Source organism: Piliocolobus tephrosceles, chromosome 3 (assembly GCF_002776525.5).
Source record: "Piliocolobus tephrosceles isolate RC106 chromosome 3, ASM277652v3, whole genome shotgun sequence".
NCBI classification, from domain to species: Eukaryota; Metazoa; Chordata; class Mammalia; order Primates; family Cercopithecidae; genus Piliocolobus; species Piliocolobus tephrosceles.
The window spans coordinates 101,352,295-101,374,256 of NC_045436.1; the positions used below are offsets into that span (position 1 = coordinate 101,352,295).

Genomic DNA, 21,962 nt, shown 5'->3' on the forward strand with positions numbered 1-21,962 from the left:
TCAATGGAATTTGATCTTATGAGCTGCTTGATAGATGGCCCTGATTTCCAATGATCTTTCCATAACATGCCAGAAAGAAAAGAGACAAGAAGCCTATTACTTTGCAGAAGCAATTACAGAAAATTTGGAACAGTGATACCATTCCTCATTATAATATGCACATTTGTTATATTGCACCTTCCTGAGTTGAACTTTGAAAATGTTAGCCGGATGCAAAGCCAGAATGGATGAATTCATCCCAGGCTGGAGCTTCACTGGTGGTGGTAGTAATTCTGACCATCATAGCTGTCGTAGCCTTGCCCTTTAAAGTAGCTGTACTCATCCTCGTAGGCTCGGTAATTGTCCCCACGAGGTTCCCCGTTCTCACTTTCATAGACTTCATATCCATTGTCGTATTCATTGGTGCCCGTGTATTCGTACTCCCCCTCGTATTCAACGGTGGTGGTTTTCCCAAAAGGTGGGGAGGTGGTTCTATAGACTTGTGGTGGGGTTGTAGGTTCAAACCCACCATTTGGAGAGGTTGTTGTCTTAGAGCTGCCCTTGTCCTGCCCTCCGGTTGCTGTAGTGCCTTCTGCATTGGCTCCAGTGACACTTTCTTCTTCCCCTTCTTCGTTGTCTCCGCCGCTGCTGCCGTTGCCGTTTTCTGCCTCTGTGCTGTTGGTACTGGTGCCGTTTATGCCTTGTTCATTTTCATCCACTTCTGCTTCGCTTTCTTCGTTTTCATTTTCTTCCTCTTCCTCCTCTTCTTCTTCATCACTTTCCTCCTTTTTTGTAGCTTTGTTTGTTATATCCCCAGCCTGTAAGGAAACGTTTGAAAGAACCCAAATCTAGCTGTGAAAAATGTAAAATTTAAGGCCATCACTCATTCAACACAATATTCTATACTGACAGCCTTGTTCTAGGCGTCTTATTTGAATTAAGACCAATTTAATTTACAAAATGATTGGGGGCTTTAAAACTTCAGGATAAATCCCTTTGTCATGGATTTTGATGGGGAAAGTGTGCCATTATTTATAGAAAATGCCTTTCTTGGGGGAGATTCTTCCTATCGTTTTGCTACTCACTTTCTCTGTCTTGGAATTCTCTTCCCTGGAATGTCATGGTATCTCTCAGGAACTTTTATCCATGCCTAGATATGTGTTCTTAGTCTTCCGTTATCATGTAAAAGTCAGTGTAATAACATGGGAGGAGAACTTGTCTGGCAGAAGATCTTTTCTTATTTGTAAATAGGAAAAGTGTATCTGCTCTCACTTTTTTAATGAGTTAATGAAGATAGTGTAAAATATTATGTGTATAGTGTTAAGATACCCTTAGACTCCAGTAAAAATGTTTTAAAAAGATTGAATATTACCATTATTATTAATGGTAATAATTTCATTTTGGAGGAATAATTCCACTGTTACCTTCTTGGGAAGCTGGATTGCAGCTAACCCTGTATACCATGTGCCAGGTGTGGCGTCCTCTCCATAGCCCAGTGTTGTAGCAGAAAGTGTGGTGTTCTCAGCCTCAGAGTCTTCATCTTCATTTGATTCTTCATTGTTTTCTCCTTCATTTGAAGTCTCCTGTTAGGAATATTCATAGTAAGAGAAATTATTTTACCTGGAAGATAGTTCAAGATTTGTTGGAGCTGTGACTCATTTGTTGGAGGTTTATTATTTGGAAAAACTTTGTATCCCTCAGCTGGCTGATCACTCAAAGCCTGCCTTCGCTTATGCCATTTGCACTTCTCACTTCTAAGCGCTCAACTCCAAGTTATTTAATCCTCCTTACTCCACACTATATTATGTTTTAGATATTTCTGCTTTGTATTTTGTCAATTAAAAAATATTTGTGTTTCAGGCATTTGACACATCATTTGTTTCTGTACAAAGAAGAAACTAAACACTCCAAGAAATTCTTAGTGATATATTATTGGATGAAGGTTTTTTGTTTGTTTGTTTTTTGGTTTTTGGTTTTTTTTTTTTTTTTTTTTTTTGACACAGTCTTGCTCTGTTGCCAGGCTGGAGTGCAATGGTGCGATCTTGGCTCACTGCAACCTCTGCCTCCTGAGTTCAAGCGATTCTCCTGTCTCAGCCTCCTGGGACTACAGGTGCATGCCACCATACCCAGCTAATTTTTGTATTTTTAGTAGAAACAGGGTTTCACCATGTTGACCAGGATGGTCTCGATCTCTTGACCTCATGATCTGCCCACTTTGACCTCCCAAAGTGCTGGGATTACAGGCATGAGCCACTGCACCCAGTCTGCATGAAGTGTTTTAAAAAATTAATACTCTTCAAATGAATGTCTATTATAATCTTTAATATTTCATCTTTTGCCTTTATTTTGTGTTGTGAGGCAATTGTTTTTTAACTTAGTTGATCTCAGTGTAATTCGTAGGTAATATTAAAAGTCAGGGTTTCCTATATATAGAATTTATTTAAACAAATACAGGAAAATTGAATTCATTTCAACACATTTTAAGAGATTGTGATAACTTTTAAAGTTTAAAACAAACAAAGAAATAAATATTTAGCCTGCCTATTATTAAAACAAAGTGACTAAAGCACCACATGTTTGTTTCATCAAATTTGTAAATTTCACTATTTCAGTGAAGGGTTGCAGTGCTACCAGAGTATACCCCAAACAGTCTCCAAGCTAATTGTGTCAAATATCCCCAAAACACTGTGCTGTTTGTTTATTGTTTTATGTTTATGCTTTATTCCAACAGATCTTTCCGAGGTAGAAGGAGAAATTAATGCTAGCATCCTTAGAAAGTTCCCCAGAGTAGAATACACTATTTGCATTTGAAAAATCTGATTGGGTTATATGACTCATATGAGGTCAAATAGACAGCAGTTTATTGGTGGCAGGGTCACCACTAAAGGCCCAATATCCAACTTTTACGTTTTCTCTTACAACACCTTTTCTTTTCCCAGATACTTTATTTAAGGATGTTCCACTGCACATGAGTTAAATAGGAAAATAGGTCAATCTGTTGATGGGTATGAGGCTTCACAAATTTTATTGGATAGAAAAATAGCACTAATTTGGGCTTACAAAGATATTATCAACTCACTAGACTGGCTAACAAGACTGAAAGAAGCAAGTGTTGGTGAGAATGTAGAGCAACCGGAACCCTCATACACTGATGGTGGGAGTTTACCTGAGTACGTCTGTTTTGGAAAGCTGGTTGCCATCTAAGGTTGAATATATGCCTTAGTAGATTTTGACTCTGAAATTTCACTTTGGGTGAAACGGCTCCAGAAACGACTATGTATATGTTCACCAGAAGAAGTTCTAGAAAGTTCATAGCAGCACTTTGTAATCACCCAAACTTGGAAACTACTCAACTGCCCATCAACAGAAGAATAACACATTTTGGTACATTCACATAATGAAATACTGACAATGAGAATAAATGACCTACAACTACAGAACAACATGGATGAATCTCTAAATTTGAGACCGAAGAAGTGACACATGAAGAGTAAATGAAGTATGATCCTACATTTGTAATATACAAAAGCAGGCCAAAGTATTAAGAGTCAAAATAGTGGTTGTCTTTTCTGGGGGTTTGTTAATGAATGGAATGGAACACAAGGCATGCACTGCTTTTTGATATGAGTGCTAGTTTCACTTATGTGTTCAATTTCTGAAATTTCAATGAGATGTATCATTAGGATAATTTTATTATGTATATTTCAATAAAAGTTTCTTTTATGAGACTGACTAGTTTAGGAGTGGAAAAAGAAAATGTGTGATCACCAAATAGAAAATATGCCTAAGTGTTCTCCTCATATTGCTTTTAATGAATGAAGTTTGTTGCATTTTTTCCTCTGAAGTTTCAAAACCAAACCACCAGATATTTACTGGGCACCATATATGTATAAGAAATTATGCTAGACAGCATAAGGAGATATAAAACTGGGTAGCATGGCTCTTCCCCAAAGCAGGGATTTTAACCTATGGTCATGAGGTGTCTGCAGATACATTCTGGGAAGATCTTAAATGTTCAGAGATCCTTGGCAAAATTTTGTGTGTACTTGATTTCATCAGAACCCCCAAAGAAGTCCTAGTCTTCCTCAATCCTCAACCACCACAACAACGAATGAAGAGCCACTCCCAAAAGATATGCAATCTAGTTGGGAAATGTAGTTGGCAAGGCAATTTTACAATCACTGTACAGCAAAGAGCTATAACTAAACGGATAACCCTAGCCTAGTTCTTGTGTAAGATTGCTATGTGGAACTCCAGGAGAAATCTTGTGGGATTTAGTGGGTGGCATTTTTCCTGGTACTGGCTTAACATTCTTGTAAGGCCTTCCTTCAAGCTGTTAGTATAAATTATGATATGGGAAATGTTGCTTTTATAGTTAAAAATATACCAAACTAATGATTCGTCACCTTTCAAGTTCCCACGTCATTTTGTTTTCAAGATAGCTGTTAATACATGATCCATTTTTGATTATCATTGTCTGTTCATAAATAGCACCTGAGAATACCTGAATTTAAAAGGTTCCCAAACCAGTGGATAGCTATAATTGACTATGTGGGAAGATGCATCCTAATTGGTGTGTTTCCTTAGGTAAGAATGTCAGTTATAAACATGGTAGCACAATTTCCAAGACATGTAGATGAATCTTAGCCCAGGACTACACTAATCTGTAAAACTATATGGGAAGATATTTATATACCTATGAATTTTATTATTACCCAAAAAGACATATCATTTTTTTGTTTTGTTTTGTTTTTGTTTTTTTTTTCTGTGACAGAGTCTTGATCTATTGCACAGACCGGAGTGCAGTAACAGGATCTCGGCTCACCGCAACCTCCACCTTCCAGATTCAAGCAATTCTCATGTCTCAGCTTCCCGAGTGACTGGAATTACAGGTGCATGCCACCATACCTGGCTAATTTTTGTATGTTTGGTAGAGACGGTGTTTCACCATATTGGCCAGGCTGGTCTCAAACTCCTGACCTCAAGTGATCCGCCCACCTTGGCCTCTCAAAGTGTTGGGATTACAGGCATGAGCCACCACACCAAGCCTGAAATTTTTATTAAAAAGAATAACCCTACTTTGTGGGTTATGTAAGGCTGATGAATCACAATAATACTGTAGAGGATGTAAACTAGTTTTTACATACTACCCTCTTGGTAAATTAAGTTTTAAAGTTCAGTCCTTAAAACAAGTCTTGCACTGAGTTTAGGATTATTATTCATTTGTCTTCTAACATCATGTTCTATCCACCTAAATAGAAGTAATGCTATCTGTTGCTTTTTGTCAGATTTTATACTACTTCCGTTGCTTTTTATCAGATTTTATGCTACTTCTACTTAAAAGGGAGACATTTTTGGTTTTGAGCACCATTTGTAAGTAACTTCAACCCCAAACTGCAATAGTGTTTTAAACAGGTAATGTTAGTGGATTCTAATTTAAATAAAATTTTACTTATCCAAAATAGGATATTGTGGGCAGTTAGTAAAGTGACAATGACTATTTGCTGAGTCCAGACTTCAATAGACTAGTTTCCTATTTGTTTTTTGTGCTGTCTGCTTTTGCAGAATTCCTTACCTCTTCTTCCTCCTCCTCTTCTGAACTATCATCTCCATATTCTTCGGATGAGTCACTACTGCCCTAAAAATATATATACATGTATGTATACACTTATCTGTGTACAAATATATTCAACAGCAATTTAAATTTCCTGCTAATTGAATCACAATAAAATACACACAAATATTTACTCAATCTAATTAGTATTACCATCTTGATTGATTTGTTTACTAAGAACTGACTGCATACTGATGTGAGAAAGATAGATTAGACATGCAAAATGAAGTGAGAGAAAAATAGGCATTTTACTATGATCAAGATACGAATTGGATATCCCATTTGTCAACTTCCAAAGCGTTGACAATATATTGACACATTTTTCATGTAAAAACTAGGGCAATGAATCACAGAATTGTTTAACTTTGAGAGAACAAGTGGATTATCTGGTCCAATTTTTAAATTTTATGGAGAATGAATCAGCAGCCTAAAAAAGCTGTGACTTCTCCAGCAGGTTCAAGGCAGACCTGGGGCTAAGATATAGTTAACATTTTAAAATTTTATTTATAAAACATAAAAGAAATCATTCAGTTTACTATAAAATGACAGTTGCTATAGATGATTATCTTACATAGTGAGCTCTCCTGTTGAATTTAAGTTAGCATTTAATTTAACAAAATTTAATTTGCATATAATTTTTAGTGTCTTTAAATTTAATTAAAGTCAGTTACTAAAATGAAGTTAATTTATACATGTGAAGTAAAGGTCTTATGATAGAAAAAATTTATTCATTTAATTATTTAGGAGGTTATATAGAGCAACATCCCTCTAACAAGTTCAGTGTTGAATGAGAAGAAATTAGGATTTTGTATATAAAAATATAATTATAAGCTAATGAGTTTTGCTACTTTTTGAAAGGAAATGTAAATTCCAACCTAAGATTCTGTCATTTCCTTCCCTGTAATTTTTAGCTTTGATTCTGATGACCCAGTTAAGTGTCTTGCATTTAGAAAATATATCTGCAGAAGGATCTCTAATTTTTACAGATATGTATGTGTTAGAAATCAGATGTAAGACAACATTCATGTCCAGGTCCTATGGGACTGTCCCTGCTGGCTCATTCTTCAGATGGCCACATCATCCACCCAAGGAAAGGGAATGCTTGTCACCTCAAGCCAGGAATAACCTCAGGTGGAAAAGAGAATAATTAAATCTGTTCTTCCAGTGCCATGACCTCAACAGTTGTGCCTTCCTCTAGGGTGAATAGATTATTATATTTGAACTGTTTCTATTTATTAGTTAACTTAATTTAGAGGACAATATATTTATGCAATCAGAACTGTTTCTCTCAGTGGGGGTATTTCAATCACTTTACATGCTCCTTCACCTCTGTCTTTCTCCCTAGCTCAACCATATCACTCTTTGATTAGTGTCTGCAGTGAGAACACTTTAAAAGCTGTATGAAATGCCTTGAATCTTTGGCATTGTTTTCCTATTTTTCATTTATGCCTTATTACCAATTTGTTACTAAGTCCAATTGATTCTCCAATAAGTCTTTCATCTGTCTACACAGATAGATGACAGAGTTCTGAAATGGAAGACAATTCCGAAAACCCACAACTCTTGTATCATAGCTGAGATGAGTCTGATAAAAGAAATGTAAGATTAAATTCTTGCCTTCTATGAGTTCACACACTAATAAAATATCATTTGAATCACAAAAAGATAATTTTTGCAGTTAAGAAGGTTAGGATGTTAAATTTACTTACACTTTCATTTCTATAGTCTAGCAGATACATAAGCTTGCTGTATCTTGTAGTAGTAGATAGCTTGCTGATAACTTTGCAATCCAAATAACGTATTTCATTGTAACTTGGTAGTTTAGAAATGATTGTATATAAACACAGATTTGTTTGACGAAAACATGAATTTCAAAGCCAATACAGCTTAATGCATTTTGGGGTGACAACTTGGGCACTAAATACCTAACGATACTCTTAAAGAAAATCAAATTTTGTAAAGCAGAAGAATGGGTCATGAGTACTAGGTCAGACAGTTGGGTTGGGAGATATATTTTATACAATTTTATGTAAAAACAACCATCTTACAAATTCTCCATTAGTTGAGATGGGCCTATCTGCATATAATTTGTGAAAAAATTTGTATATTGAAGATCTCCTTGATCTACAAACCTCAGATCTATCACTATTGAGAACTGTAATGCCTCCAAATATTGCTTCACCATGGACATTTTAATTGGCCCACACATACATATCTGTAAAAATATCCAGATGGGAATGAATATCTCTCTATGTACCTAATATTTCAGAAAAGTCTAGGAGCTAGTCAGAGACTTGAATTTATTATCATTTCCATTTAGTTTAAAAAAGAGAACGAAGCAAACTTTCAAATGAGCACTGTTTATTTATGGGCCTGAGGTGAACCAAAGAAGGGAATACAATTCTGAAAACCCACAACTCTTGTTTCATTCATGCTCATATTTTTGTGGCCACACAAATTCCCCATAATTATGTTGGTTCTAGAAATACTTTAAAATGATCATTTCCTATCATTGTAGGGGTTAGAGATGGATTAGCCCAACATATGGTAAGATGCAATGCCAAGCCACTGTGCTGAGGCATCGTTTTCAGCATCCTGACTGCTTTTGGTGTCTCAAGAGTCCTGGGTCAAGTGGTGCATAATTGGTGTCCTGAACCCAAACTGTATAGTACTAAAAACAGTGCAATCCTAGTTTGTTGTATATTTAAAATCAACACCACACCCTCTGGTTTTCAAAGGCACCCTTCACAGGTAACCCAGCAAAATTGGAAACTCTTATTTTTAGTTTTAGTTATTTTCCTTTTTGTTTACAAATTTAAGGGATGGTTTGTTTTTCTCACAAGCTTTTTTTGTGCACGTCATGAATTTCTCTTTTTCCTCTGCAGTTTTACCATTATAATTGTGCTCCAGTGTATGACATATTACTCTAGTGACCCACACAGATTAAGGTGAAGAAAATCTTCAGAAATTACCAATGATTATCAAGGTTTTTTAAAAATAATGACCTCTGATGTTTATGAAGTCAAATTTTCCCCTACCAATTAAAGGACTCGGCAGTGCCACATGTAAACAGCTGTCTGACAGTTTTGAATCATCTGTAATAGGACGGCCTTATCACTGATGGAATTGGTCAACAACTGATAAAACCGTCCACTTTTGTCTGTGAGTTAGCAAAAACACCAGAGCTCAATGTGCTACTGTGTTTGTTTTTATTATATCATTCTAGACTGTACCCAAATGACCCAAATGATTTTACTCTGTGTATATGTCTGCTTTAAAAGAGAACTTAGAAATTAAACTTTATTTCCCTAAAAACAAACTTCTTATAGTAAGCAGTCTTTCTGACTGAATTTCAGTGAGAGTTGAATTTAGGTGTTTTATAAATTTGATCTCCTTTAAATTATAATAGAAATTAAACTGAAGAAAAATGAATTTCTGTATTTACCTGAACTGGAAATCGTTTTAAAGGAGGATAAAAGTAGGCGTGCTTGTAAAGATAATATCGTGGCCTGTACTTAAAAACCTGCAAAAACAAAATAAATGATATATTCATGTTTAATATACAATAAATGTACAGCAAGTATAATCAGGCCAAGGAAGTATGCTAAAATTAATTACCCCGTTTTCTTCAGAATCCTCTATTTTGACTCTTCGATGCAAATTTTTCATCTGTTTTAAAGAATATTTAATTGTGACATAATTTTTCTTTTACATAAAAAGACAAAATTGAAAATAACTGTAGGTTTTTGATAAAGAACTTACTGAGAAAGCACAGGCCATTCCCAAAATGCTGAGCAAAATTAAAGCAGTCTTCATTTTGGTGATTGCTTCTGGAATTAATGAAGTGGTAAGGTTAATAAAATATTAAAACTAAGTGCAAAACTTTTTTGCTCATACTCAAAGATGAAGTATTTAATTTGTTTTCATTTCTGTGTAATTATCACTTTGACTGATTAAAACTAAATTATAGCTTTTATTTTCAAATTCTTCCTTCCATTTAAGTAACCTAGAACTGACTTAACCCATCCGTTTATATAATCATGAGTTCTGTACTTGGTTTTAACCTATGTTCTGTGATTTGTCAATGGAAGACCTTTTCATTACTGCAAGAGATTTTGGATACTTAGGGTACTTCACACTGGTGTAACAGCCCTCTTAATATTGACATGGGAGTGTCAGCTAAGTGAATTGAATTGTTAGTGTAGTTGTGTGCCCTGTTTGTTTGTTTACAATTAAAAACTCGACCAGGTGTGGTGGCTCATGCCTCTAAAACCAGTACTTTGGGAGGCCAAGGTGGGCAGATCATTTGAGTCAAAGAGTTTGAGACCAGCCTGGGCAACATGGTGAAACTTGTTCTCTACAAAGAGTGCAAAACTTAGCTTGGCATGGTAGTGCACACCTGTAGGCCTAGCCACTAGAGAGGCTGAGCCTGGGAGGCCAAGGTTGCAGTGAGCTGTGTTCATACCACTGTACTGTACTCCACCCTGGGCAACAGAGTGAGATCCTGTCTCAAAAACAAAACAAAAAGAGCAAAAATCACCGATAACCTATAGGCAATTTCCAGCTTCTGTATTGGTTTTGGGCTAAGAATTTATTTGTAAAATGGAAAGTAGGAGCTATTTTCCTCTGAATATCTTGGAATAATTGGTGTGTGTGTGTGTGTGTGTGTGTGTGTGTGTGTGTGTGTGTGTGGTGTGTATGGGTGGGTGGATAAGACACACAGAGAGAGAGGCAGAGAGGATCCATAATACATGAAATACCACACTGATAGCATGTAGCACCCAACAGCCACTCCCTTAAGGATGCTTCCATGAGAAGAGTTCTTCAGAGTTTCGCCTTGGGGTATCAGGGGCAGATTTCCTCAAATTAAATTGCTCTCTAGCTCCATTTAAGTTTTCCATCTGCTAGTGTGTGAGACTATACTGGCATGGATTAGGAGCTCTCCAGGGTTAGGGTGACAGACATGGATGAAAATTTCAATTCTATGGAACAATTGAAGATGCAGCTCTCAAAGTGGGAATAGGGCCTGAATAATCTTGGGGCTTGGAGCCATGCAAGGAGCCTCAGTTCCACATAAATTCCTCATGAGTAAAAGGAGATAGTCAAATGCTATCCTATTTTAATTTTATTCTATTTAATAAAATTGTATTTAAAATTATATCATAATAGGGGTTGGGCAAGGTTAGCTGAAAGCCTACTAACGCTCAGCCATTTACATTTACATACACATTTAACTGTTAGCACCTTCTCATACATAGTCACAGCTCTGGCAATATTTTGGAAGCAAAATGTAGTGGTGATGGCAATTTCCCATGAATACATTTCAAAAAGTAATATTTAAAATGTGCAAAACAATGTCATATATTGAACTCTGCTGGCAAATTTTGTGTTGTGTCATCATCAGCCAAGATTTATTGCATCCTTATGGAGTATTTGACACTAAGTCCTGGAGATACTGTCTTGGGTCCTAAGTCACACTCTTTTTGTGTGGCAGAGTGAGTCTTTGGGTTTTGGTGCCCGTACAGTTCCTCACAGTCCTATCTTAGTAAAAGTCCTTATTGGCCACATGGAAATAAACAGGCTTTGTTCCTGAAGGAGCCCATCTTTTTAGGCAGCACTGATTGCTATTGGGGTGGTCTAAATAATGCTTTGAACTTTGCCAGCTGTGACCAAGCCCATCAGCAAAACAGAAAGATTATTGCTTTGCCACTTTATGAAAAGGGTCAGAATATTTATCATATTTTAAAGAGCTAAAAACTTAAATACATAGATTATAGAAATAGTTTTGATTACATAAATTTCTCATAACAAACTATAAAAATAACCAGATGAAAAGATGGCAGAAATAATAATAATGATACAAAGAACCAAGTAGTTCATGTAGGCAGAATTGGTTGCCTATATAAATCTAATTTTATTTACTTTGTGAGTGACGAAAAAGCAAAGACCTCTATAGTGACCACTACTAACCCAGACAGCAATGCAAACATTCTTAAAGGAGAGTTTTGAGGATTTAATTTCAAGTTTTATTGGGAAGAGTATGATAAACTACCAACAGTATTTATTTCTCTAATTAGTACAATGTATTTTCTGTTCTGACTTTAGAGCTATAGGAAACATTAAAACCTAATGTTTAATATGTTGAAAAGACAACATAAATACTTGAAGTACAGGCTAGGTGTAGTTTGTAGAGAAATATTCATATATCTAGGCAGATTTGCAAATGCAAAATAGTATTTCAATTAGGTTATCTCGAATGCATCAGAATGAGAAAACAAACAGTCAAGCTATGATGTGCAGAGAACGAAAGTAAGAAGCATAATGTAGTTTATGTGCATAATATTAAGAACTTGTTTATGTGCTGAGGTTAACAAGTTTAGCCTTTTGGAAAGAACTTAAAATCTGAAGTGCCAATTTAATGATAAATAATTATTAAACCATGTACAATGAAATAACATCATTTAAATGAAAAATTCAAAGCCAAGTTCAGAAATGTAAACTGTGGAGTGTCCAATTTTATGATAATGAAGTTGTTCTATTAAATCTTACCCTCTGGCAGTCCTGGAGTGAGGAAGCAGGCTCACGGCAGTGAGTGGCACAGATTGAGTATTTCCTCTGCTCTCTCACTCACCCATTCACTTGCTCTTGCTGGCTATAAACTCTTCTTTGCCTTCCAACAGCCAATCACTGTCACGACCAAGGTGATGTCAGAATGTGGATTCTCACCAGAAAACCCCCAAACTTCAACACTTTTTCAAGACACAGTCTCAGTTGAATAAACATGAACGTGGTTCTAGAGCCAAGAGGTTTGCATTGTGGAATTTAATTGAAGGTTTAGGGGAAGATGAATAGTTTGGGTTCCGAATATATATAATAATACACTGGATTTGAATTAAAATAAATAGCAAAGGATTTAACCTTTTAAAATTTTCATAATTATGCAAGTTTTCACTATGTTGAAAGAAAGGAAAGCTTACTGTCATTAGATATAATTTTACATTAGTTTAGCTAAAAAAAGAAAGAAAAACTAAGTAATAAGGGAAAGGAGTGGATGAACAATCAGTATTTCCATATCAACTATTTTATGTTTCATCCTGAAATATACTTTAGTGACTCATAAATTAAAGTTGATATGATTAAGTCAGTCAGACTTTGTAAGATATAGTTGCTAAAACATGATGCTGAATATAAAAGTTAGAACTTTTGAGAATCATACCACTGAGAGGCAGATTTTATATTTTGTTTTGTAAATTAAATCTCTGTATATTGTCCATTTATGTGGCCCTTCCTGTCATGCATGTGAGGTCAGCTCATTTTTTTTTCTTGGGCTTCCATATACCTCTTTTCTATTCATTTTCATATTTTTTTATGGGGGCTATAATTTATTACTGTTATTTTCTAAATCCATAAGGCGGAATCAAAACTGGGAAATTTCAGAATACAAACTTTTCCTACTATACTTTCTCTAAACACAGGATGAAATAAAAGACATATGTTCTTAAGAATATGATAAATGTATGTCCTGGAAAAATATATGCTTGACAAATAAGAGAAGTGGTGTGCTTTACTTGAAGGGGCCCTCTAGGCAAAAAGTTCTCATCTAGTGAGCTGGGCATCCTGGTTTATTATGTAACTTCTTATTTATTTATTTATTAATTATTATTATTATACTTTAGGTTCTAGGGTACATGTGCATAATGTTCAGGTTTGTAATGTTTTCGTATGAGTATAACAAAGTGACTAAAGCTGGTAGGAGTGATCCATTGTTTTTGAAATGATTCATGAAAACCAACCCCACAAGGAATGAATTGATAAACTAAAGTCCTAGTTTTTTAATTTACAAAGGGAAATCTAGCTTAATAGTTTGCGTATTCTCCTAGTCCAATCATTTTATTCTTCCTCCAGTTGCGAAGTCTGCTTGAGAAATCAAAAATTAATGAATATCATTTTTAAGTTGTGTGCCAGTCACCCAATTAGATTCTTTGAATAAGTCATCTTTTCTTTCATAAAAGTTACTTGGAAAATACAAACTCATAAAAAGAGAAGTTGGATACATTCTTTCAATTTAATTCAACCCCATCAATGTAGTTTAATTTACCAAACCTTGAATTATAGAGCTTTTCACTGAGCCATACTATGATATAGGATATGAGAAGACAAACAAAAAAATACGGTTTCTGTCTAAAAATTTCACGTTGTGCAAGGCAGATAGACATATAGCCATGGGATACAGTAAGCTTGAATTACACAGCTTTTCACTGAGCCATACCGTGACATAGGATATGAGAAGAAAAACAAAAATATATGGCTTCTATCCAAAAATTTAACAGCTGTTCAAGGCAGATAGACATATAGCCATGGGATACAGTAACCTAAATATCTACAAGATTCCGAGGTGCTGTGGAATGAGAGGGGTTTACTACTAATTGGCAAAAAAGCAGTGGAGCTGGACCCTTACACAAGAGTAGGAATTTGCTAGCTTGTCAAGAAGGAGAGGTTGTCAAGAAGGAAGAGAGAAACATTCTTAGGAATGTGTTCAAAGGTTATAAAGACATATGAAACCACATAACAACACCATCCTGTATTTACTGAGCAAGGGCTCACATGCAGGTTCTTCACCTGCACTATTTCATTCATTCTTCATACACATAGAAAACAATTCTTTGAGATTATTCCCATTAGAGAGGTGAGGTATGTGAGACATAGTGCTGGTAAGTATGCCTTGTATTGCACAACTAGTAAATGGGGAAATTCAAGGATCAAAGTCAAGTATGTCTAATTTTAGAGCCCATACTTTTAATCACTACATATTCCTGCTAGCAGATCCAGAAAACTTCAATAATTCAATAGGTTGGAACATTGTGAGTGAAAATAGTGACACATGAGGTTGGTCAGCTAGGCAAAGCCAGATGATGGAGGGACCTGTCTGTCACACGAAGGAGTATGAACTCCATCATGAAAACCAAGAAAAATAACATATTCAGATTTTCAGTTGGAAAAATCTTTTGTTAACAAGGCAGCAGTGACTGAAGAAGGCAAGAGTGTTATGGAGAAGAGCAGCTCCTCTAATTGTAGTGGTCCAATAAATCAACAATAAAGTCTGAAATAATGCAGTGACAGTGGGAATGGTGAGGAGGGAACAAATGAGAGCGATGTTAAATAGATACAGTCAGTAGGGCTTAGTAGAAGTAAGAGAGGTGGAGAAGCCTAGGATGACTTCTGGATTTCTGGCTTGAACAATTTTGTGAGTAGTGCAACCATGTCTCATGATGTCTTATGCAACGCCTAATAGACCACCTGCTACATTCTAGTGACTTAGCAAGGTTTTTTTGATAGTAACATGATATAATGAAAGAGGTAGAGACTGAGACTCAAAAGTCTGAGGTTTAAATCTTGACTCTCCCACTAACTTGATTCTACCTCTTAACCATTCTGAGACTTCAATTTAAACCATCTTTAAAAAATAAGGGATTTTCACCAAAAAGAAGAAACCAATCATTATGTGTGCCTTCACACTCATGGAGCATTCTGACCAAATAAATGAACTTGAATCTGATCAGGCCTCTATATCTACCAGGTTAGAGGAAATGCAAGAATAGAAGAACATGTAAAATCAGACCATTGAGATGCATTCAGGAAAATCCAGATCATGGGCAGCTTTATTAGATGCCTTACCTCATTTCTTCAATAAAACAGAAGCAAAAATAAAAAAGAAGGAAAGGGAAACTCAAATTATAAAGACTTTAGAGACATTTCTAAAGAAATTATGAAAGAATTGGAAAAATGTTGAATGCTGATCAGCATTTTATAGTATTAAGAAATTATTGTTATTATTAAGGAATTATATTAGTATTAAGTAATTAAATAAGTATATAGTTAAGTATATATTAGTATTAAGGAATAGTATCATCACACCTACAACTGGTGCGATTGTATTATTATTATTATTAGGCTTTAAAAGAATTCTTGTTTTTCAGAGATAAAATAGTTATCTGAGGGTGGAGAAATGATTACACAAGATTGGCCACAAATTTACAATTGTCAAATTATTGATAAATTAATGGTAATTCATGATATTCATCTCCACTTTTGTATATGTTTGAAATGATCTACAAATAGTTGTTTAAGGAAATGATAGAACTATTATAGGTGATCCTAAGACTGTTTCAATTTATAATATACTGTGATGCCTTATTTTCAACACAGTATTAACCCTAACAAACCTTTTCCAACAGTTCTCTATCTACTAAATTGATTAGATTTATTCATGTATACTCATTAAAGCATTTTTTCCCTAAGGAATAGTACTAGAGGAAAAGAATCACAGATCCTTACTAACTTTGCTATTTCTATAATCAGGACTCTCCCAACAACAGTTTTTACTGCAGTTCTCATGATCATAACGTTCTTCTTCATTTAAACAGGTTATAAACTTATTCCCTTACATGGTATGTGAGCATAGGTTCATCTCACTGGCCCACCATGACCAGCTGCTGTGTAAGATGAATACATTCTGGCAAAACCCCACACTCACTGTAATGTACCTGCCACATACACTCAGTTGTCAAATCCTATTAATACCACTTTCATGTTTCCTTTGGAATCCAACCTTCTCCCTTCTTTCTTGTCAGTTCTGTCTTTGTTCAAGTTCTCATTACGACTTTTCAGGCTACAGTAGTAATATTCTAATCCCAGGCACCTTGCCTATTTCCCCTTACAATCAATTCTATGGCTATAGGATTTGGAATCAAATATTAAAATCTTAGTGCTGTCTTTTGTTAGCTTTTATTTTTAAATTTTCAAACTTTTTCAAATTTTATCTTGGAAAGAACACTTAACATGAGATCTACTGTCTTAAATTTTTAAGTCAGTATAGGCCCAATATTATACAGCAGATCTCAAGAACCTAAGCATTTCGCATAAGTGAGAGTTTATACCTATTGATTAGCAACTTCTCATTTTCCTCTTCCACTAGCTCTGGACAACCACCATTTCACTCTTTGATTCCATGAGTTTGACTATGTTAAATATCTCATACAAATAGAATTATGCCATTCTTGTTCTTCTGTGATTGGCTATTTCACTTAGCATAATGTCCCCAAGGTTCATCCATATTGCCTCATATTTCAGACTTTCCCTCTTTTTTAAGGTTGAATAATATTCCATTTATGTATATACCACATTTTCCTTATCCATTTATTCACTGATGGACATTTAGGTTGTTTCTACATCTAGCTATTGAGAATAGTGATGCAACAAACATGGAGTGTTAGTATCTCTTTGAAATTGGACTCAAATTCCTTTGAGTAAGTACCCAGATGTAGGGTTGCTGTATCATATACAGACAATCCCCAAATTACAATGGTTTATGACTTTTTTGACATTACAGTAGAGTGAAAGTGATACACATTCAATAGAAATCATACTTGGAGTACCCATAGAACCCTTCTGTTTTTCACTTTCGGTACAGTATTCAATCAATTACATGAGATATTCAACACTTTATTATAAAATAGTCTGCATGTTAGATGATTTGCCTAACTACAGGTTAATGTAAGTGTCCTGAGCACATTTTAAGGTAGGCTAGGCCAAGCTATGATGTTCAGTATTAAATGCATTTTTGACTTAATGATATTTTCAACTTTCAATGGGTTTATCAGGATATAACCCCATTATAAGTTGAGGAACATCTGTAGTTCTATTTTCAATTTTTTGAGGAAACTTTATACTATTTTCTGCAGCAGCTGCAACATTTTGCCGTCCCACCAACAATGTACAAGGATTCCAGTTTCTCCACATCCTTGCGCACACCTGTACTTTTTGTTTTTATAATGGCCATCCCAACAGGTATGAGGTGCTATCTCACTGTGGTTTTTCTTTGCAATTTCCTGATGATAAGTGACATTGAGTATCTTTTTATGCATGTTGACCAAATGTATGTCTTATTTGGAGAAATGTCTATTTAAGTCTTTAGCCAATTTTTAGTTGATTTATTAGGTTTTTAAAATTGATTTGCAGGAGTTTAAAAATATATTTTTGAAACTAACCACTTATTAGATACCTGGTTTGCAAATAGTTTCTCCCATTTCATAGGCTGCCTTTTTGCTAGCTTTCAAAGACTTTGGGCAAAACTCCCTCAATGTAAAAATATCTAGACCCTACTCCCTTTCCAAACTCATTTAGTCTTTCTTGCTTGCTAGAATACATTTCAAGATGCCTTATATAAGACTCATGAATAGCCAAGACTATAAAAGGAGATAAATACTTTTCAAATATATTTCTCACGTAAAGTCTCTTTGCAGCTCTTATTCGAAAGCTTAAGAAGATAGAAATTTTTGGATTCTAGCTTAGAATGACATAATTTTTATGTCAAAATTTTATATGACAAAATTTTTCTATCAGAAAAATGTTAAAATATTGGCTATGCCAATATTATATTTATTTCTAAACTCTCTGCTATTTCTTTCATATTCTTTACATCCAGCTTGCTCTCTGAAACCAAAAGGTAATGTCTAGTTTGGGCACCAACCCTCACCTTTACAGTATTCCACTGAGCTGTCTGGCCATAACCATAATTACTCTTTAATCCTCCATCACTAGACCCTTCGATAGGCAGTCCAAGAACATTTCATGGCCCTTTAACTCTCCTAATTTCCAGTACTCATTCTGCCTTCCATCCAGCCTTATCTGCTCAAACTTTGCCTAGGTTTTCCATCACTAAGTATCTAAGTCTAGGACTTTATATAATCAGTTAACTGGTGTTGTTTATTGAGGGCTTGTAAGTCTGAGTGGTGAGGGATATAAGAGACAGGTTTCATCTTGGGAACTTAAAATAATCAAAGCTCTACCTCTTGTCTTTTGTCCCAGGCCTCCCCTGTTTACGTGAAGGTCAAATAGTACTCTTCCTAACCCCACCCAATTTCCCAGAAAAACCTTCATGTATTTCATAAGCCAGAAATAGCAAATACCAAACTTGTACCTACTATAGATGCTTATTTAAGACCATCATGTTCTCTTACTATAATATTGTGTCCTTATGCGGCGGTGGTGGTGGTGATGGATGTGTGTGTCCATGTCATCTGTTTTTTATTGTGATTTACTGAAGGGCAAGGATTGCATCTGTTTAAATTGCTTTATGTGGAGTCAGGGAAACCACATCTATGGTTATTTACATGAGACTAGAAGTTCTCATAGAATTCGACATCAGGTGAATTAGTAAGATGTCTCAATTGAGTCCTTGCCCTTTCTAAAAGAGAGGTCGAAGTTCAACACACAACACTATTTGCAGATGATAGATCTGAGGGCAGAGTACTTGTAGACTCTTCTCTGTGATATGATTCATGTACCCAAAGGAAAGCTCTTGAATTCATTTCTCCCTTTCCCAATCTTCATTATTCAAGATTTAGGAATCTTGAATCAGCGAATGAAGGTTAAATCTTGCTGGATCTATCTATAGCCTTCCCAGGCAACTTTCTCTCCCAACTGTATTATCGATTTCTCCCCATTGGCTGTTTTTCATTGGCACTTAATTTTCAAGTCTCTTCCATAAAACAAAGAAACAAAAACGCCCTCTCGCTTATACACATTTACACCTAGTTTCTCGTAGATCTCTTGCTTTCTTTTCACAGGCAAGCTTTTAGAAACTTGCCAACATTCGATGACTTAATTTTTTCACCATCTACTCACTCCTCAACCTACTGCAATATCACCTTTGCCTCCACAACTCTGGAAACAGGTACCAATGACTTCTTTCTTGTTAATCAGTGAGTTTTTGCTTGTTAACTAGAATGGACACTTTTTAGTCACTTTCCTACATGGTTTATATGGCAGTTCACACCACCAACTATTTCATCTTCTTTCAAAAGCTCTACCTTTCCACCATACCCATGGTACTGCACAGTCTGATTTTCCTCCTCCCTCCCTTCCTGCTACTTCTCAGGTGCTCCTGTGTGCTGTTCTTTCTCTCTTTGTCTTCTGATGTTCACATTCTCAGGGCTCTGTCCTTGTCCATTTCCTCTTCTCATTCTGCAGTCTCTTTGGATGACTCCTCTCATTCTCGTGGCTTCAGTTACACATCTGTTACTTTAATACAGATTTTCCTCCTTTGCTTCAGGGTCATATATCAAACTTACATAAAAATCTATATATATAAATATATATTATATATAATAGTATATATAGAAATTATACTTATAAATTATATATTTTTATATATTTATATATCATATACAATTTATATATAAATAAATACATATATTAAAATAATGTATAGTATAAAATATATAAATATATAACATATATATAAATATATATATAAATCTCCACTTGGAAGTTCCAAAATTATCTCAAATTCCCAACTACCATTTTTCCTGTATTCTTTGTCCATTTGGTCAAGCTAGAAGTATGGTTGTTATCCTAACCACCTACCTGTTCCTTAACCCTACCTGCTCAATGTAGGCCTGTCCATTCCTATCAACTCTACACCCCTCAAATCTTACTGGGGTCTATATCACTACTGCTATTATCTTATTTGAGGCCACTATTGCCTCATCTGAGTTAACATAAGATCCTCTTTATTGTCTTCCTTTCAAGCCAGTTTTCACACTGTGGCCAAAGCAAACTTTCTAAAATACCACTAATATATTTTTAATTTCTGCTTAAAGTCTTCCATGACTGGGATACACTCAGGATACAATATCAGCTTCTCAGAATTTCCTAGAAATCCCTTCATGATCTGGCTCTTACATATGATTCCAGGCCCACCCCTTTTACATCTGTCCCTCACAGTAAGCTCAGTCATTTAAAAACATTTCACTTCCTTCTTTGCACCTCGCATCTTTTTCTCAGGGTCTCTGCACTTTCTACCTTTGTCTGTCCAACTCTGGTCTGTTCTTCAGGACTCAGTTCTGAAGTCACATCCTGCAGGAAGCCTGCCCTGATTCCCATCTCAGCCATGGCTGGGTCTACCTCTCCATTCCTTTCCATAGGACTCCTTTGGTGGTGCCAAACCTTCTCAGCTGTGGCTGGTCGCCTCTCTCTCATACCTTCTAGATTATGAATTGCTCAGAATAGGAACAATCTTTTATCTGTCATTATATCTCCAGCCAATGTGCCTGAAGTATCTCCACACAGTGCCTGAAGTAGGGTATATATTCAATAAATATTCTTGAAATAATGCCTAACAAAGAATGAATAGAAGACCATCTATTCCAGTGTTTCTTAACCTTTTTTTTTCATTATTGTGCTGCTAAAGAGCAAAATTTAATTTAATTTAAAGTCTCTTTATGGACAGAAATTAAATACCAAGGAGTGGACAACTCCTGTGCGGATGAGTTGGTGGAGCTCAGCAGAGCCCAGAGCACCAGGGGTGCATTACTTTTCTTAAAGACCTCAAAAGTCTTGCCAAGAGCTAGTAGAGTAGACAGAGGCACTGAAAGCCTTAACTTTATGGCAGGCTTTGGCCAGTGAACAAAAACTATTCTGAAGGTAGACACATGTGCTTTGAAATCGTTATCATCCTAATATCATGAGAAAAAAATAGCAAATTTAAGTTATTTTTGTTGTGCTCTGATTTGCTATCCATTTGGTTTTTCTGTACAAATTCATTATTATTGTTTCTAGATTTTTGTATGACATGGTGATAAACAATGAAATTTGCTTATAGTCTCAAAAAAAGGAATAAGATTTTGTTGGATAGGGTTGAGCTTTGGAGGGCTATAAACCATTGTAATATCTAAGATGTTTTGTGCTCCTAAGAACCATTCCCCAACGGGACAATATTATTTTCTTTGAGAATTAAGGTCTATCAGTATTGCTTTTTGCTCTGAGAGATTGAATAAGAAGCTCGTAGCTCATCTGTAGGAACAGTATTGATAGCCATTATAGAATGTGTTTTCTGAATAGGTTTGTGGCCAATGAAATTAAAGACCTATTTAAAAAATGTGTAAAATTTTTTTTTTTTTTTTTGCTTTGAAATCTCTAATTTATTGTTCATGCCCTAAGTCACAGGATGATTATTAGGAAAACGTCATTGACACCTAAAAATTACCTATCCTGTAAAGAGACTGGTGAAATTCAACATATTTTAAATAATTTAATTGCATTCTAGCACATAAACTATAAATAAAAATGATCTTTGTCTTTCCTTTATCTTGCTTTATTTATCCTCTTATCCAATTCTAGACTCTTAAATAATCACTGTATTTTTCTCAAGTATTTGTTATTTTTTATTATCTTTTTTTTTTATTATACTTTAAGTTCTAGGGTACATGTGCATAACGTGCAGGTTTGTTACATATGTATACATGTGCCATGTTGGTGTGCTGCACCCATCAACTCGTCAGCACCCATCAATTCATCATTTATATCA

At 35.3% G+C, this 21,962-nt stretch overlaps 1 protein-coding gene across 1 annotated transcript; it reads right to left on the reverse strand.

The window, feature by feature from the left end:
- Positions 1-239: 239 nt before the first annotated feature.
- On the reverse strand, positions 240-12,195 carry IBSP (integrin binding sialoprotein). The gene is made up of 7 exons (XM_023198113.2): positions 12,143-12,195; positions 9,356-9,423; positions 9,212-9,262; positions 9,039-9,116; positions 5,555-5,617; positions 1,404-1,562; positions 240-797 (listed from the first exon to the last, which is right to left on the reverse strand). The coding sequence occupies exons 2-7, from the start codon at positions 9,407-9,409 to the stop codon at positions 252-254; spliced, it is 951 nt and encodes a 316-aa protein (XP_023053881.2). The 5' UTR covers positions 9,410-9,423; positions 12,143-12,195; the 3' UTR covers positions 240-251.
- Between the last annotated feature and the right edge of the window lie 9,767 nt (positions 12,196-21,962).

Bases quoted from the DNA above. Each gene is read 5' to 3' on its own strand.
- IBSP (XM_023198113.2), bottom strand. From the start codon at position 9,409: ATGAAGACTGCTTTAATTTTGCTCAGCATTTTGGGAATGGCCTGTGCT. The intron at 9,263-9,355 runs GTAAGTTCTTTA...TCTTTAAAACAG, and splicing joins GAATGGCCTGTGCTTTCTCA to ATGAAAAATTTGCATCGAAG. The intron at 9,117-9,211 runs GTAATTAATTTT...TTGTTTTTGCAG, and splicing joins AGGATTCTGAAGAAAACGGG to GTTTTTAAGTACAGGCCACG.